Source organism: Sceloporus occidentalis, unplaced genomic scaffold (assembly GCF_023333645.1).
Source record: "Sceloporus occidentalis isolate IW3139 unplaced genomic scaffold, rSceOcc1.0.p SCAF_1, whole genome shotgun sequence".
NCBI lineage: Eukaryota > Metazoa > Chordata > Lepidosauria > Squamata > Phrynosomatidae > Sceloporus > Sceloporus occidentalis.
This window is the reverse complement of record NW_028316981.1, coordinates 78,777,539-78,796,946: the sequence shown is the minus strand read 5'-3', so window position 1 is coordinate 78,796,946 and position 19,408 is coordinate 78,777,539. Positions and strand designations below refer to the sequence as shown.

At 40.7% G+C, this 19,408-nt stretch overlaps 1 protein-coding gene across 5 annotated transcripts in view; it reads left to right on the top strand.

Annotated features, from left to right (window-relative positions):
- The window catches only part of KDM3B (lysine demethylase 3B), a 73,265-nt gene that overhangs the window by 43,778 nt on the left and 10,079 nt on the right, over positions 1 to 19,408 (top strand). For 2 of the 5 annotated variants that reach the window (XM_089526628.1, XM_089526610.1), the window contains 8 exons: positions 3,562 to 3,776; positions 4,801 to 4,953; positions 7,083 to 7,190; positions 8,973 to 9,100; positions 9,849 to 10,131; positions 11,143 to 11,399; positions 17,939 to 18,205; positions 18,867 to 19,038. In XM_089526628.1, coding sequence (XP_089382754.1) covers positions 3,562 to 3,776; positions 4,801 to 4,953; positions 7,083 to 7,190; positions 8,973 to 9,100; positions 9,849 to 10,131; positions 11,143 to 11,399; positions 17,939 to 18,205; positions 18,867 to 19,038 — 1,583 coding nt within the window. Of the gene's footprint in view, positions 1 to 3,561; positions 3,777 to 4,800; positions 4,954 to 7,082; positions 7,191 to 8,972; positions 9,101 to 9,848; positions 10,132 to 11,142; positions 11,400 to 14,289; positions 15,260 to 17,938; positions 18,206 to 18,866; positions 19,039 to 19,408 lie in introns of those variants that run through there. The other 3 variants (XM_089526617.1, XM_089526622.1, XM_089526636.1) reach the window with 3 other exon arrangements.

Sequence of the window (19,408 nt, the reverse complement as noted above, 5' to 3'; positions counted from 1 at the left end):
GCTATAGAATTTCTTCTCTCTAAATGTGACAAAACACTTTGTAAGTAATTTCAGCATGTTAAAGAGTTCTGTGCCATTTCTGTAATGATAACTGCAATTCATGGTACAGCTTCTGAGGGCTTCTTCATGCAGTATGAGGAAACTGGCTGGTGAACTTGCAACAGAATAATGATGAATTTTCAAAATGCAAAGCAAAACATAAAATAGATCTTTAGTTTAAGTAAGAATTGTTGAAATATTTCACTTCTTTAAAAACAAAATGTTGAATTTTACATTTCAACAAGTTAATCAGCACTGAATTAAACCTTGGTTTTCTATATAAGATAATGAATCATGTGGGAAATACTTGATTTTTGCGCAAGCATTGCAAACATGATGGTCTTACATTTATTTCTGTGATAATGATAAATATTTCACAGTATCAGCAGGGGGCATGAATGCTTGGGTAAAAAAATGGATAAATTCAGGGGGGAAAGAGCGTGGCCCCCCCCATGGTACTTTTTTCTAGAAAAATGGGGAGAAAAATATTATGGAATATTCTCATTTAGAATGATAAGTACAGTACTACAGCAGAGTCTTCATATATTTATTCCCCCAATATTATTTCTAAAAGCTATGTATCAGGGAAGCATTTATTTATTATATTTTTATGCCACCGTTCTCCCAAAAAGGCCCAAGGTGGCTGACAAGCTAAAACACTTTTAAAACAATTTTAAAAACCAGTTAAAATAACCTAGTTAAACCCATATAAAATTAAGATTAAAAACATACAGAAGTTTAAAAAAATATTCTAAAACACATACCCCATATAAAAGCCACCCTGTCATGATTTTAATGAGCTTGCCTGAATAAGAACATTTTTATATATGTATATCTTTACTATGGATCTCACATTATAATTTCTGGTTTTAGTTCCTTCTTCTTTTTATGAGAAATAAGTGCAGAATACTAAAGAAGACCAATAATTATCTTTACTTTGATGTTGCTGATGGTTTCTTCTATTTTTACCGGGTGGAGGTTGCCTGCTCTCCATAAATAGTCTAAGGCAAAAAGAATCCGTGTAGTCCAGGAACTTCTACCTCCATTTGCAACAGTAATATTTTGAAAAGTAAATTCAATTTTTAATTATTTTTTGAAAAAAGTATACCTTTAATATGCCAAACATAATATTTCTATATCAAGGCATGTATTTACATAGTGCATTTTATTTCTTAAATTAACAGGGTGACTTTTGATCTATAAAGGATGCTAATACTACACCCCGCCCAAAAAAAAATCAATTTCTTTTAGAAAAAAAATCCTCATTTAAAAAAAAATTTGAGAAATTTTATATCTCTACTGTCAACTTATTTGTACATTTATTTTCTACATTATGAAGAAATCCTGTGTCCCTAGTAATGGATACCCAAGTTTCTCAGAAGTCCTAAGCAGCTGGTCTACATTACAGCACACTTAACTATTGGATTGTTTTTGTTGTGTTCAAATAAATGATGCTCCTTAATGTGCTTGATATTGAGCACAAAGTCAAACCAAATTTCACAGGATTTCTCTTCAGCCTCCATGTTTAAATTTATATAATTGAGTGACACAGACGATTTTTAAGTAGCATGATTAGAAGCTTTGAATTAACATTTTAGGCTGCATCCAAACTGCAGATATAATCTAGGTTGACACCACTTTAACTACCACAGCTCAATTCTGTGGAATTCTGGAAATCATAGTTTGTTGTGGCACCAGAGCTCTGAAAGAAAAGGCTATATGATTCACAGAACTACAACTCCCATAATTCCATAGCATTGAGCCATGCCACTTAAAGTGGTGTAAACCTTGATAGTTTCTGCAGTTCGGATGCAGTGTTAGTAGGATTTATTTAGCTGTGAACTAAGATGTTATTACATTGAATAATTGTAATGTGTGCATTACAAAATGGGAAGGTCTAAATGTAATGTTAATGTCACTGTTTTTCCTGTTTATTTAAATTACAGTTTAAAAATAACCTTGATTTTAAATCAATCAACCATGCAAAATGGACACTTGGCCAAAGAGTGTTCATGTGTTAGCAAAATATTGGAAACATAGGCCTGTTACAGACTGCCAAAATAAAGCTGCTTTGGGTCTCTTTGGAGGTATACTATTTAAATGATGCATGGATCCTAAGAGTCCGGAGGTCGCGCCAAAGCCACACTCCATTCCTAAGCACTGGAGTGCAGCTTTGGTGCAGCTTCTGGATTCTTAGGATGCATGCATCATTTAAACAGCATACCTCCAAAGAGACCCGAAGCAGCTTTATTTTGGCAGTCTGTAACAGGCCATAATAGCCTTTACTGCATTCATTTATTTCATTGCATGAATCTTGCCCTCCATGCTGTTAATTTTAGTGTATGTCATAAAATATGTGGTAATTGAAGATGTTAATAATATACAAAAGGCTCGGTAGCTTAGCAGGAAACTAATGTGGAAGAAAATGTGGTTAAACACGCTTCGAACCAGTTAGAGTGGGAAAGCTGATTAATTTATATAAAGCTGGCAATGCAAACTCATCTAATGCACTTGGCATAGTTCTCACGACTTGTGTGCATGGTTGAGTGTTTTAGTTGATTATTTATTTATTTTAAGTATTTATTTGAAGTATTTCTGTATCACTTCACAGCCCACAAGGTCACAAAACCAATTAAAACGATACAGAGACAAAAACATTTTCAAAACACATTAAATGCTCTTTTAAAACTTTAAGAATGATATAAAACAATCCTGGAATCCACTTTTGAAACAGTTAAAACAGCAGTTTCAAACATTGCCAGCCTCATGGTCAGGGACATTGCTCAGTTGTTGCATTGGATTTATTGTCTTTGTCCTTTAGAAGCTTTTTTGTTTATTAAATGTTATGCAAATTTCTTTAATAAGGGTAGTTTCCTATTATTTTCAGGAATAAACGGATCAAATGTGTTAGTTTTCTAATACTTTCAAGCAGCAATTACTTAGGGTTCCCGGGGCGAGGTTTGTCTCCACTACCAGGAGGTCATTTTCCATCGCCGCCCCGGCCCTTTGGAACACGCTGCCCATAGAGCTCCGCTCAGCTACCTCCCTGGCCCAATTCAGACGGGACTTGAAGACCTACCTGTTTGGGATAGCATTCCCTGAATAAGGTCCCATAGGCCCCCCCTCGCCGCACCGGCAACGGGATTGGCTAACCTGGGGCCTTTTGTTTTTATGTTTTATGTAATTCGTGTATGATTTTAATGTTTATTGTTTATTGTATTTTAATTGTTGTAAACCGCCCTGATCTGATGGAAGGGCGGTATATAAATAAAAATTTTATTTATTATTATTATTTATTATTATTGTTTTGGATTCTGTCTCCTATCATCCCTGGGGTAACACACTCAAGGGCAAGGGATCATTGGAGTTGAAATCCAAGACATCTGGAAAGCACAAGGCTAATTAAAGCCTTGGAGAAAGGCTCTCCCTCCAAGTTCCTTTTGAAAATAGTTGATAGCCCAAAAAAAAAAAAAAGTTGATAGCTACTCTGTTCTTTAACAAGCTCATCCTGTTTTATTTCAGACTGATATTTACTCGGAAGGGTATTCTACGAGTGGAGGGATTCTTGAATCCCCAGCAGAGTGACCCAGATGCTATGAGCTTGTGGATCCCATCATCATCCCCAGCAGAAGGGATTGACTTAGAGACTTCTAAATATATCTTGGCCAATGTTGGGGACCAGTTCTGTCAGCTAGTTATGTCTGAGAAGGAGGCAATGATGATGGTGGAGCCACATCGTGAGTTGTGATTTTCTTTTTACATATGTGTATAATGCACTGAAACTTGAAGGAATTTTTTATTTAAATCATTACATTAGCGAGTTACATGAATTTGTTTTTGCAAATACTGGATAGCTGAATGGAGTTCTTCTGCAGATTAGAAGAGGGATTGACTCTTTCTCTCCAGTTTTGAACAAGCTAAATAAAGTAAATCTGAGATAACTAACTGACAAGAGTATAGATTTTCTTGAGTGCCATATTAATATCATATTGTGCTGTCTCACTGAGCAGTACTAATTATCTTTGCCAGGTCTTATGCTGGAGTGAACAAGTGACCTGGGCTCTATGTGTCACCTGTGCTACCAAATGTTAGGTGTTGGACAGCAGCAGAATCCCCTCTCTGTCATAAACAAGTCTCCCGGAAGCAAAGTCTTCCTTAAAAACAAGATGTGTGATCCCTAGCAGATGTGGGGTTGTTTCTTCCAACCTGGTGGAAGCAATACCTGTGCATTTATGTAGAGACAATTTTAGACAGACCGTGCTTCCTAGAGGCTCCCAAGATTGAGTACATTCCATTCTATAATCAAGGTGCACAGTCACCATGAACTTTGTTTACAGTGGAAGGAGTACAGGGGGACTTTCTTGCCAGCATTTCAGTGAAATTTGGAGTTTCGTGGATGGTGGGCAGCTTCTGAGGATCCAGTGCAGTTATCCATCAGTGTTTCAACATGGAGTATCAAGTTATGTTGAGTCCCACTGATTTGAGCCCAAGTGTGGCTGAATAGGAAGCCAATCCATTCTCTTTAAGAGTATTGTATAATATATCCTCAATTGAACATGAAGCTTTACAGGGAGGTTCATGCATGCAAAGAGTTCCCCCCCCCCTTGAATTTCTCAAATGTTTCTGCTAGTGTCAACATCCTTTCCCCCAGAAAAAAAGTTACATGTCATGTTTCAATGTGTACTTACTTTGGATATATCTGACAATGCTCCTGGGTCTTTTTAAAATTGCTGAACTGAGTTCCCATACCCCTTGTTGCAGAGAAAGTGGCCTGGAAGAGAGCTGTACGTGGTGTGAGGGAGATGTGTGATGTATGTGAAACAACACTCTTCAATATTCATTGGGTTTGTCGCAAATGTGGCTTTGGAGTATGTCTGGATTGTTACCGTCTCAGGAAAAGCCGTCCACGCAGTGGTGAGTATTATGTATTTATTGTAAAATAATAATCATCATCATCATTTGTTTGTTTGTTTGTTTGTTTGTTTGTTTATATTTTCCCGCCTCTCCCTCAATGTAACTCTGAGATAGTTATGTGGCTTTTAAGGACATATCTCATGGGAAAGTGAATTCAGGGATAGGAAATACATACGTAGATTGCTGGTCAGCTATTACATTGATTTAGATATCATTCAGCAAATGGGTTGCATTTCTTCAGAAATTGCATATTTGAGCTTCCTAGTTAAACCAGTTGTTCTACAAGCAAACAAACAGAAATATTTCTCACTTCTAAGTTGAATGTTGGATTGCTATGTGATGATCGTGCAATGGATGAGCTTAGGGCTATGTCACCTACTGTATAATTGGCTGCATAACCGTGGGATCATAACTATACTGGTATATAGGTACACTCTAATGAACATATGTGTTCATCTATTTATAGTAAATCAGCAAGAGTTTATGATTTTCATTTGCTCAGTATCAACAACATCCTCCCTCTAAATAAGAGTAGTAATAGTAATAATAACAATGGTAATATTTATATTTCTCCGCCTCTCCTCCCCCCCCCCCAACCTGGTAGCATACAATAAAATTGGTTTTATCAATTTACAAAGTTAAAATAATACACAAAACAAATGTAACCCATCTGAGTACTTAAGTCAGTTCAAAACCTTTTCAGATAACTGCAGATATGTGCAGATTTGGATAGATTCAGTCAAGTCCCAAAAACTTTAGTAAACAGATGTGGTTTTCCCCCCTTGTTGCTGGGGTTACACCAGCATTGGCAGTAATCAAACCTCTAATAGGAAATTATTCCACAACTGGGATATCACAGCAGAGAAGGCTTTCTCCCATTTCTTCTCACAGTGTATTATCCTTCTGGTGGGCCACAGAAGAGGGCCTCTCTTGACCTCAGCCCTTGAGCAGGCATATTTAGGAAGAGGTGCTCTCTAAAGTAACAAAAGTCCTAAGCCATTTATGGCTTTGCACATCATCGCCGGATGAATTATTGACAGGTCCTATTAAGATTGGTGTCAATGGTTTCTGTGCATTTTGCAGCTTTCATGTTATCTTCAAGGAAAGCCCAGGGTAGAATATTGGAACAATCTGATTAGGAACTCACTAGCACATACATTACTGTGGCTAGATTATTCCTGTGAAGAAATGGCTAAAACTGTCACCAGGAGTCCACCTGCGCCCCCATGACAGAATTGGAGCTGGCAGTACACCAAAACTTTGTACTTGTTTTGGGAGGAGTGCAGTGCAACCCAGGGCAATTAAGATCTAAGAAGCACAAGTCAACAAAGGAATCATTTTATTAAGATTCAGCTTCAGTTTATTGGCCCATATCTAGTGAATTAGGCTACTGAAATTCAAGAAAGGTGGAACTGTGGGGGAACCAGGAGTTGATTTGTGTTTCCCTGAACTGTGGACTCATGTCTTGTGCAGAAAAATTCCTGGGCAGAACATAGTGGCTCACTAATTTGTAACATATAGGCTCGACAGACTGGCGTTATACAGCTGGCGTGGGGATGTGGCAACCGCACGCCAGCTGCTCCAATTCTGCCCCCACGCCACTCACCTGACCAGCATTTTCAGTGCAGCGCTTACATGTGCTGTGTTGAAAACATGGTGGAAAGCCGCAGCTAGGGCACTCTTTCTGTGGCCCAAAAAGGAGGTGTTCTTTGCGGCTTCTTTTTGGCACTGTGCATAGGGCAGATCAGAGCCGCGGTGTGTGGTTGCTGTGATCCTGATCCAGCGAGGAAAGGGTGGGCACGGAGCCGTTCCTTAGGGGCTGTCTATTGAGCCCCATAGTTCAACTCCCTGAACTATTATTTCACATTTGACATTGACTGATGAACCACAAAATTGGTCCCATAATCCTGAAATATTTATCCTGAGTTTATTGGCTACTGTCATTGTTTGAGAGAAGAGATGCAGCAAGTTAGGAGATTTAATTAATTCACTAATACTTCATTCATGCATTTCCTCACCACACCACTGGGAACTTTGATTCTAGTATAATGAATCTAGCTAGCTTAAATTGTTTATTAACCTCTCAATCTCTCATACAGCTAAAAACTCTGATTGTCTTTCTGTTTCAGAAGCAGAGGATATCGGTGATGAAGAAGTATTTGCGTGGCTGAAATGTGCAAAGGGACAGTCGCATGAACCAGAGAATCTCATGCCTACACAGATCATCCCTGGCACAGGTAGTAATTCACTAATTACTGTCTGCATTTTCTGTAGGTCTGGACAAAGATATTTTTTCTGCCTCATGCAAAGCAGCAACTATCTCCTTGCCAGAAAGTGCTGTTGCGTGGTACCCCAAGCATGATGGCGAACCTATGGCACATGTGCCCTCTCTGGCACGCAAAACCATTTCTGAGCGATGGGAAGGCAGGGGGAGAGGACCCTCCCATGCCTTTAGTTGTCTCTGAGGAGGCAGCTGAAGGCCCAGGAGGGCAGTGGGAAAGAGGAGGAACAGTCACGCACCTGTTCCTCCTCTTCCCCCTGCCCTCCCAGGCCTCTAGCTGTCTCCTCAGTCCTGCCCCCGGAAGGTAGAAATCTCCCTCCAGATGTCCTGGCCCCCCTGGAAGTCCCATTCCCTGGCACTGGGTAGCACCGGGTGTGGGCACACCTTTGAGTTTGGGCACTCACTCTCTAAAAGGTTTGCCATCACTGGCCTAGTTATTTTGCTACAGAGTAAAAAACCCCACAAGCCCCTTTCTCCTTTCCTGGCAGTAAAATATGGTACTGACAAATTAGTTAGCTAAACATTTTGTGCCTAAACATTTCATGAATACCCCAAATCTGTTGCCTGAAATGGTCTCCTTTGCCTAATAGTAGGGCCAGTCTGTCAATTTGTCATCTCTCTATCCTGCTCTAAATAGATTATGACACATAAATGTACTGGCAGTTGCAGAATCCACACCACTTCTCAAAGGGATAGGGAACCATCTTGGGTCTCATACCAGGAGAATGGTGGCGAATGAATGAATAATGCTTTCATGTGGATTTCCAATCACCAGTAGCTTCACAGCAAAAACAAAATGCCATGTTTCCTCCTAATTTAGACTTCTAAAATCAAGTATGCTTGGAGGATAAGGAGTCTTTTTATGTGTGAAAGGATTTATCTGCATGCTCCAGTTCTGGTACTGAAAATAAATGTCTGTGCTGAGCATGTGCCCTGTAGCATCTTTTTCTAGCAATATATGTCTGTTATTCTTGTCTGCCGTGTTGCACCTGGCTCTGATTGATACATCTGGAAATTTTATATTTTTTTTAATACATTACATCAATATAATAATTTCAATTGCATTTAAAAATTATATTGGTTTGGGGGTGGGGTTCGGGCTATGTGGCCATGTTCTAGTGGCTGGCATCTTCAGCATCTATGAAGATACCAGGCACAGATGCTGGCGAAACATCAGGAAGAAAACTCTTCTAGAACATGACCACATAGCCTGAAAACCCCACAAAAAACTATGGATGCTGGCCATGAAAGCCTTTGACTCCACATTAAAATTATATTGTTTTTATCTTACAGTTGACCTGCCTTGGGTCCTAGTCCAGGAGAAAGACAACATATAAATAAATGAAATATAATACAAAAAAATTCTAGTGGAAAAAGAAAGAGCTCACAAACTTACATCAGCCATCCCAGCCTTACAGTTATCTTTATTAGGTCTCTTGAGGCAGATGCTGAGAGAGGCTTTTAGTAATATTACAGCTAAGGAAAAGATATTGATTCAAGCAGAGAAAGCCTTCCTGTCTAATCTAAAAGCCAGCAACATGCAAGCATGTCATTAACAGTGCCCCTCCAGAAGATGTTGGACTGCATCAGACCCCCAACATAGCCAGTAGTCAGGAATGCTGGCAGTTGTGTTTCAGCTTGGCCAAAACCCTGTGCCATTTCTGCTGTAAGAAGTCTTACATTGTAAGCTTTTTAGATTTTGTTACATGGTTTCATTCCACAATTTCTAATTTTCCAGCGCTATATAATATTGGAGACATGGTTCATGCTGCACGTGGTAAATGGGGAATCAAAGCTAACTGTCCATGTATTAACCGGCAGAACAAATCTGTATTGCGACCTGCAGTTACCAATGGAATTTCACAGGTATGTGAAATTTTAATCTGACCACCTGGTTCTGTATTCCTAATAGAATTTGTGCATTTTGAGCATCCTGACTAAAATTAATAGAGCTTAAACACTTAACTTTGACCATTCTGACTATTGTCTAAAAAATAGTTATGATTGAGCATTATGTGTTTTGGAATAATTGATTGTAGTGGTTTAATAGCTTTTAACAATTACAACATATTACTAGAAAGGCAAGATGTAAATATATTGCCTTTACTAATTGGATAATAAAGATGCTACGCAATTTATTTGTTTTCCTGCCTTTCCCCCTGTCCTTAGTCGTATTAAATAACGATAGTGGCCTAAATCTAGCAGCCTTCTGTCTCACCTGCATCCCTTGGAGCTGCCAGTCAACTGGCTCCTGAAAATTTCCCTCAGTTTCTTCTACCAGTCGAATTGCAGCACTGGGTCCTGTCACTAGTTGGTAAGAAATCTAAACCGTCAAAGTTATTTTTAGGATCTTTGTAAATATAATGAAATAAGATTATGTTTGCCAAATAGCTGAAGATAATCATGGTCACAACCACTATTCATATTATCATACTGTAAGCATTTTTTTTAAAGTCAGTTCATTTAAAAAAAAAGTCAGCTAGGATGGAAGACCACTAGATTTAGGCCACTATCTTTATTTAATATGACGAAGAAACATGTGTGGCCAAAGACACCTGACACCATATTTCAAATGACAATTTCTGACGATTTTGTTTGTGACCCTTGCTTTTAGCAGTTGCCCAGTATGAAACCTGGTGTCTCAACTTCTGGAAATGAAAGCACATTTTCTAGTGGCACAGGGACAACAGAAGGTGGGGAGTTGGACACCAATGTTGTTCCTAAGTCTGAAGTTACAGAAGGTATAGCTGAGGACTCTATAAAGACAGAGGTTCCAGCAACCAGCAACAGTGGGGAAACAAAACCGAGTAAGTCACTGTGTCCTGAAACAAGTCCCTCATCAGCATTGCACTGGCTTGCAGATTTAGCAACCCAGAAGGCAAAAGAGGAAACTAAAGGTAAGCAATTGAGAGCTGATATTTAACTAGAGGCCTGGCTATCACTCTGTCAAGAGGGGGATAAAGAAGGCTGTTGGAAGGCAGACTTTGAACCAAAGGAGCTTTTTTGACTGCTAGTGCATTGGCTTAGTGTACTTTATGTTCATAAGCTACATAGAGACTTTGCAGACCTAGGAGAACTAACAGGGTCACTATAGGTGATGATGCAGGCTAAAAAGCAGCTAAACTAATACAAGGTTAGGCAGAGGGGTTTTTATGTTGAGGGTCTCATCTCATTGACAGTGACCTGTGAAGGACAAAATGCCAACAGTGGAAAGGACTGAAGCCAACTCTACAGGGCCATGGCCAAAAGTACTTGAGTCTACCCTTACCCATCTCTGTCTCTCTGTGTTCCTCCCATTTTCCCTCCCCATCCAGGAAGGACATATTATCCTTGCGGTGGACTTTTGGGATGAGATTGAGAGCCAATCCAAAACTTTTGCCCCACTTGAGTTTTTCCCACTCAGTTAGTGGGAAGAATCCAGGCACTAAGTCAACGGTGGGAAACTCAACCCAGTTGGAAAGGTGCAGAGTACTGGGACTGATTCAGAAAACTTTTCACTCAAGTGAAATACATTCCTAAAAATCAGCTTAGGAGGAACTCCTGGATGGTTCAACTTGCCTTTAACTAAAGTTCATTGCTGAAATTTGTACCTTTTCTATTTTGCAGTTTTCAAATTATCCTAACCAAATTTATGTTCTAACTAGTTTGAACTAATACAGTACTATGTTTTTGAAAGCTACATATAACACTAGCTTTTTGACATATAGATTGCTTTGCTCCGCCCCCATATTTGATTGATTTTTCTGATTACAAGAGTGTATTGTGCCCATTGGACCACTTCTAAATTTTGCAGCAATGATTTTGTTAAATATTTTATAGTCATGAGGGATATTGTTATAATTTCAGTTTTAAAAAGTATTTCCATTAGCATTTTCCCCAAATCCTTTTGTTTTTGTCCTGTTTTACAGAAGCAGGTTCTCTAAGGTCAGTGCTCAATAAAGAATCCCAGTCACCGTTTGGAGTGGAGTCATTCAACTCCAGTGCTAAGGCATCCCCTTTAACCCCAAAGCTTTTTAATAGTCTTTTGTTGGGGCCAATTGCTACAAGCAACAAGACAGAAGGTTCCAGTCTTCGTGATTTGCTTAACTCTGGCCCAGGAAAGCTGCCCCAGGCCTCACTTGAAACAGGAATCCCTTTTCCTCCTGTCTTTTCCGGAGCTTCCACTGTAAGTAATATTTTTTTCTTTTATTTGAATAGATACTTGAATATTTCTCTTTTGAAAAAAAACGGCTGGATCAAGTGAAATAAATGAAATGGCATTATCAGTGTATTTTTGGTAGCAAAAGCTAGGATTTTGTGTTAATTAGACATCATAGTTAGACACTTTGAAATATTCACATCACATTACATGACTTGGTTTTTGTATTTAAACTTAGTGCCTATAAACTTCACATCTTTCTGTCTGGTTTAATAAAATCTATTCCATACTGACATACATTAGGAACAGCATAGAGAGGTCATGCCTTATATTTATCATTACTTGTCTTGTATTCCTCTCCAGAAAGTCAGGTTGATCTTAAAATCATTGTGGCCTGTATTCTTAGAAGAGTGCTGTAAGAGGAGAGAATAATCTGGTAGAGGAATCTTGTACAAGCTTAGTACATGTAATTTTCAATATAAGCCCAGTTTAGTATCTTTAGTTCCAATAGATTAAATGCTAAAATAAGAAAAACTTTCTCCATCATCTGTGTATAATTTCTAGGATAAGAAAAAGAAGCATAATTCCTAGTTTTTTTGTGGATTTATTGGGCTATGTGGCCGTGTTCTAGAAAAGTTTTCTCTGATGTTTCACCAGCATCTGTGGCTGGCATCTTCAGAGAATGCTGGCATGGAAATGAGTGAAATATATTTCTTCTTCGTGGTCTCTGCAAATCATACAAATGGGTTGTACTGCGCCTGCGCAGTGCTGCTCGGAAACTTCTGGAATCACTGGCAAAGTCTCTGCCTTCCCGCTCTTTCCCCAGTTCCTTCTTTCTGCCACATTGGCTGCTTTAGGAACTTCGCTACTGGAATCCACTTGTTGTTCTCTGGAAATTTTCTACCTCAGCTTGCTTGACCATTCTTATTCTGACCAAGTCCTCGAAAAAGGGCAAGACTAAGCACAAGGACCCAAGCTCCAAGAAGGATTTGGCCCATGGCAAGGATTTGAGCTCCCAAAGGGAATCAAGCTCTAAATCCTCCTCCAAAAAGACGTCTGGATGCAGGAGAAGGCTCTCCTCATGACTTTTCCCATTCCAAGAAGTCGAGAACCATGACTCCTGAAGGTGCCCGGTCAGTTTCCAAAGACCAAGCCACTTCTTCGGTACCCAGGCAGGTCTCATCGGTACCGGCCGAACCCAAACAACACAGCTCTCTCCATGCTTGTCGGACGCTGGCCTCAGCTTCGGTCTCCTCTCTCCCTGCTACTCTGGCCTTTCACCAGGTCTCTGATGACTATGGCGACACTTCTGTCTTACCTATCCTGTCGCCCTACAGAGACTCGTCTCGGAGTCGGCCGTTTCCCACCCCTGTTCCTCAGGTTCAACTTCACCAGGCAGAGGTTCACCAACCCCTCCCCCCCCCCCCCATTTTCTTCAATAGGAAGAATCCGACTACTTTATGATAGCAAGACAGACAGGTACTATATGTCTGTAGGTCATGAGACCATCCGTCATCGCTTTGGCCAGAAATCCTCTGTGGCACCAGCAGCCTCGATACCCTCTGCATCCTCGGTACCAATGTCGCATCCTGCCGCAGTTGTCTCTAACCAGACTACCCTCAACTTCTCAAGTAGTGGTTGCTAACAGCGTCTTAAGAGTCGAACCGTGAAATGTCCCAACATGGGGAGTCTCGTGCTTCTTACACTGAATCAGGCTCCTGGATGAGAGTGTCCAGCACTCCCCCCAGGAGCTTTTCCAACCAGATGCCTTGTCTTCCACCGATGTCTGTTCCTTCGTGGAACATGTCATAAAGATGGGCAGCACTCTTGAGCTGCAGGTCACCCACATGGATGATGAAGCCGCCGACCCAGTCGAGAGACAACTCCACAGAAAGGTTCCGACGCCAACTTCGATACCTCTGTTACCATCGTTGGAAAGAATAGCCAAACGCTCCTGGAACACACCTGCATCTGTGATGCCTACGACCCGGAAGATTGAATCCTTGTATAGGATCACTCCAATCCTCTTGGCTGTTCGCTCACCCTAAACAGAACTCTGCAATTGTCGAAGAGTCCCAGCAGTCCTTTACACCAAAGATATCCATGTTGTCTACTGACCAAGAGGCTAAGAAGGCCGATGGCCTTGCAAAAAAGGCCTATGCCTCTTCTGTGTTAGGACTCAAAGTGGCCAACTACAATGCCTGCATGGGGGCGTACCTGCAGCATCTGATGGAAAAGATCTCCCCTATTATTCCTAATGTCCTGGATGACAGGCAGGCTCTACTTGCGGAGGTCACAGACGAGGCACACTCTATTGGGGGCTGGTTAATAACCTCAGCCCGACACTCCACTGACTGTGCAGCTAAATCTAAGGTGGCTACCATTGCTTTGAGGAGACACTTGTGGCTTCGTTCTTTAGATCTGAAACTGAACACGAAGGCCACCATTGAAGATATTCCATTCGATGACCAGGCGCCTCAATTTCAGGTACCGCATGAAGGCGGCCACTAAGAAGCATGGTATGTGCTCCGTTGACGCCACCAGGTCCTTTTCCCTCAACATTTCAAGGGCCTTCTCTAACACCTGGGCCACTGTGACTTCCGACTCTTGGGTCTTTGACATCATCTGTAGCAGTTATGCCCTCGGGTTCGAAGAGCTCCCTCCAACTGGAACTGTTGTTTCCACTCCCCCCTCAGACACCCTTCTCAATGAAGTACGCACTCTTTTAGCAAAGGGCGCAATTTCACCTGTGGACCCTTCACAAGCCCCCAGAGGTTTCTTCTCTAGATACTTTACGGTTCCCAAGACCGATGACAGTCTTAGACCCATCTGAGACCTGCGGCTTTTAAATGCCTATTTGGTCTACCGTCGATTTCGCATGGTAACTCTCGCCTTTATTCTGCCCTTATTGTACCAGGGCCTGTGGTTCGCGACGGTCGACTTGAAGGATGCGTACTTCCATGTGGCGATTCGAGAGAGTCATCGGAGGTTCCTGTCCTTTGCCATCGTCCTTCCCTTCAGCCTCTCCACGGCTCCATGGGTTTTCACCAAGTGCATGGCTCCAGTGGTAGCTTATCTTTATCAACGAGGGTCCAGAGTCTTTCCGTACCTAGATGACTGGCTCCTCGCTGCCCCCTCCAAGGATGAATTACAAAGAGATGTCGACTTCACGCTATTACTCCTCTCATCCCTCAGGCTCGTCCTGAACTTAGAAAAGTCACATCTTACCCCAGTCAGGCGTAGTCCAAAGGCTACGTCACCTCTCTGCCTCCGGACTGCTTCCAAGCTCTCTGCGCCGCTGTCTGGACTTGCCTCGCTCACAGATGGGTGAGGGCCAGTGATGTTCAAGTAGCCCTGGAACACATGGCTTCCACGTTTGTGACCCCGTGGGCGAGGCTTCAACCCCTCCAGTTGTGGTTTCTGTCAGTCTTTGATACAATGACAGACACCTCCCCCATCCAAGTGGATCACGGTTTAGAGGCCAGTTTCTGCTCACTCAGCCGGTGGCTCAACTCCCAGAACTTTTGCGTCAGCATGCTTTTTTCGCCTCCTCAGCCTCAGGTCACTTTGATCACAGACGTATCCATGGAAGGTTGGGGAGCCCACACTTCAGGCCTTGACAATGACACCTTGACCAATGCCTTTGTGCTTGTTTACAAACTGTTGGCAGTGTATGTTTTAATTGCCAGAACTGGCATGGTTTACACAAAACTGACATGGTTTACACATGTGCCTTATGACTTGAATGTGTTTTTGAAAATGTAATCCAATTGTTGTTGGTGGCTTTAAAGTACTATTTATTGAGATATTAAATGCAACAAACACAGCTTTTGGTTCAGAGGTCTTTATTGTGTTGTTTCGATAAACATGACTTTACTTGAACCTAACTTTGGTGTCACTCCCTCCACACTGACCTAAGTTTGTCAGTCTAACCCATTTATATGATTCGTAGAGACAACGAAGAAGGACAGGTTACTCACCTGTAATGGTATTTCTTTGAGTGGTCATCTGTGAATACATACAAATCCTTCCTATCCTCCCTTCAGTGTCCTGCTCAACATTGACTCACTCCTATGTCGTTTACGTGGCATAAAATTTTGGAACTGGGGAAAGAGCGGGAAGGCAGGGGACTTATATGGGATGGGTGGACCTACCACCAAAAAATTGCAAAGTTAACTTTGCCCAGTGATTCCAGAAGTTTCTGAGCAGCATTGTGCAGGCACAGTACAACCCATTTGTATGTATTCACAGATGACCACTCGAAGAAATACTATTATAGCTGAGTAACCTGTCCATATACACTGTGTGACCTTTGGTTGGAAGAAAGTGATTTACATGTTAATCTGTGTGTTGGTCTGTGTTGAATGGCAAGGTCTCAGGGTGTCTATTAGTGATCCATTGTCTGCTGGGAAATATAATTCCTTTTCTGCAGGTAAGAATAGCTAGTTCCTGTATTACTATGGGCATGTTAACAAAGTGGCGATCAATTGCTTCATTATTATAAGGATTCCAGGTTGTTCTCTTCTTCCTTCAGATGCAGAGGGTATTTCTTACTTGGGTTCCAGAACCATCCTATGTGAGAGAGCAGCCTTTCCCAACCTGATGCCCCCTAGAATTATTGGGCAACTACTAGGGATGGTGGGTGCTCTCCCCTAGAAAGCAGCAGCCTACAGAAGGCTGCCTAGGGTAGTATGGAATCCAGAAGATTTTCAGCATCCAGGACCCCTTCACCCCACCCAGAGAATGCCAGATAGGACTGAGAGTGTTCATTGCTGTTATTAGGAAAATGCTTTGTATATCTTTGAAAAGAAGTATACTCTCCTACTGATCTTTCCGTCTGGAAAGTTGAATGAGGAAAAACATTGGGTACTACAGTTGCCTGAAAATGGTTTTCTGCATTGTACTTCAGCTGCAAAAGAGATGGAGGAATAAGTTTTCACTATCCCTTCTAGAGTGGAGCTGGCTGTAAAGTGAAGGAGCATGCTGAAAATGTAGACATTTGTGTCTGACAGGGATTTGGAAGTCCAGCCATCTAATAGAAAGAAAGTAGCTCTCCCTATCTTCAGCTCAGCATCTGCCCACTGTTGCCAACATAAATAATCCCAGTTCTTCCTTGAAGACCTGCCTGAGTCCAAACCTGAATACCTTCTCTTGACATCCAGCCCAGATAAGAAAGGTTTTTAAATATTATTAGAATACAATTTTTGTTTTGACTGCATACCAACACTCTGATTTAAGTTGGTATTGGGAACTAACAATACTAGTTTTTGTACTTATTAAAGTTCATTTTGGCACAAATGAAATTAAAAACTCCCACCTCTAGTAGTCTCCTTTAATCTAGAGTAGCCTTTTGGAATTGGTCCTGGTAATTAATAAGGAAATGGAGGGGGGTGATCATGTCATTTGATTGAAAGAGGTGATGAGGATAGAAGTTGTGCCAAATAAATAGAGAGATTTGTTGATATACAGTAAAATAAATGCAGGGGGGAGAGTGCCATGAAAGAAAACAGCAAGAGAGAAATAAATGTCTTCTGTTGTTGCTTTTTGCTGTCATTGTGTCGGATTCAGACTATCCATGTCAGGTGCCCCTTCTGGAGAGGGAAGGCAGTTTGCTCTAATTCTGCCTTCCTAAATGCTGATAGAAAGGGATCCTCTGGAATAGCATGTGAGATGTCTGAGGGTTAGAGGGAAAAGTGGAATCAAAAGAACTCTTTCTTCCACCACATAGATCTGTTCCATAAATCTGGGAATAAACTGTTCTATAATCACCTTTAAGGGAGTAACATAGTTTCATGACTATGGCATACAGCATCCTAAGTTGTATATTACATCTCAGACTAATAAGGTCTGAGCATTTTTTTCAAAATGTGTGTATGTATGTTACTGTATTTAACAGCTGTGTGAATGTTGTCTGTAGTAGCAGAGCATTTTTGTTGTTGTTGTTAACCACACTCTAGTCAATCCCGACTCATGATGACCCAGTGGATGAGACATCTCCAAGATTCCCTATCCTCCACTGCTTCTGCTTAGTTCCTGTAAATTCATACATGTAACCTCCTTAATAGAGTCCACCCATCTATCATACAGTCTTCCTCTCTTTCTATATCCCTTCACCTTTCCTAGCATTATTGTCTTTTCCAATGAGTCATGCCTTCTCATGATGTGGCTAAAATACAATAGCCTTAACTTAATTGTCTTGGCTTCCAGAGAGATTTCTGGCTTGATCTGTTCTAGGGCTGATTTGTTTGTCTTTTTGGATGTCCATAGTATCCTCAGCACTCTTTTCCAGCACCACATTTCAAATGAATTGATTTTTTTTTTCTTATCTGCTTTCTTAACTGTCCAGCTCTCACATCCATACATGGCAATGGGGAATATACATTGAGCTTTTTTTAAGGGTTTGGTGTTCCCCTTTCTTTCCATTTTGTGTGTGTTCTTAAACTCCTTGATATGTTAATTTTTCTTCCAAGCGTCTAGTTGATTGGAAGGTCAGAATCTGGTAAAGAAATAATATTCTCCTAATTTATCACAAGACTTAGATTGCTCTGTGGATTGATATCTTCTAGGGGACCAAGAGCAAAGCCAGTTTGCCCAACTTCCTTGATCATATTATTGCCTCTGTTGTGGAAAATAAGAAGACATCTGATGCAGCCAAGAGAGCAAGCAATTTGGCTGACACACATAGAGAAGTGAAAGAAATGGTAATGGGATTGAATGTGCTCGATCCACACACTTCCCATTCTTGGCTCTGTGATGGAAGACTTCTATGTCTACATGACCCCAGCAACAAAAACAACTGGAAGATCTTCAGGGAATGTTGGAAACAGGGCCAGGTAAATCAAAAATACCACCTTTTAATCTTCTTTATTTGTGACAGTGATCATGTTGATTCTAAAGCAAACTTAAGTGTTGTGTATGGTCTATGATATTGGTAAAGACCAGAACTCTGAAAAGTTCCTTTTTGTGTACAACTGAGTCCAAAAAACATTTTTCCAGTCTCAGATGAAGTTTTATTACTAACTTAATGGAAGATATAGAGTACTAGTCTGCATTTAATATAAGGACAAAACTTCACGTTGGGGGAGTTGCATTTAGTATCCTGAGATCTCAAGCATACCATTAATTTGAAACAGTACATTTCTAGGTCTTACAGTTGGGCAAAGGCCATATGCTGTGCTGGTGAATTCTCAGAAGTCAAGTTAAGCGGCGTTACTCAAAACCAGGAAATCTCCATACTTTTCCCATTACTAAAAGTAACAGTGTAAATTCCATTTAAAAAGTGTATGTACAGTTTTGTATGCATAATTTGTACGGGCTGGAAAAGCAGCTGCTCTTAATACAGAAGTTGAATGTTTTTCTGTGTAGTGTAACGTATGTTATATTGCATTATTGAATTATATAAGGAGTGAAAGGAAGCACACTGCAATCCTGCTCTCTTCTGTTATGACTTCTGACAATTTATATTGGAATAATTCCTCATTAATCTTTCCACAGCCTGTTCTAGTTTCGGGTGTTCATAAGAAGCTGAAGCCTGAACTCTGGAAACCAGAAGCGTTTAGCCAGGAATTTGGAGATCAGGATGTAGATTTGGTCAACTGTAGGAACTGTGCCATAATCTCAGATGTTAAAGTGCGTGACTTCTGGGATGGTTTTGAAGTCATTTCTAGTAAGTGGAGTCTAAGTGCATCATGTCTTTCAAATGCACATCTATGCATTCTGTTAATATTACTTGTGAAAAGTTACTGATCTCATCGGTATGGCTGTGCCTTTAAAACAAATTGTATTTAATTGTGATGCCAAAAAATAAATCATGATATCATGCATTTACAAATAACTTATTGGTCATAGATCTTGAGTACTTTTTAAAAGTCTTGCAATGAGATCCAGAGATGTAGAATTTTCCAAGTTTTGAAGCCATGGGGAAAAACTGGTTTTATCTAGCAGCAGGAAGACAAATGTTTGGGGAAAATGCTATATTACAGATTTTTACAGATTGACAGTCATTTTATTACTCTTAAAACAAAATAAAATATATC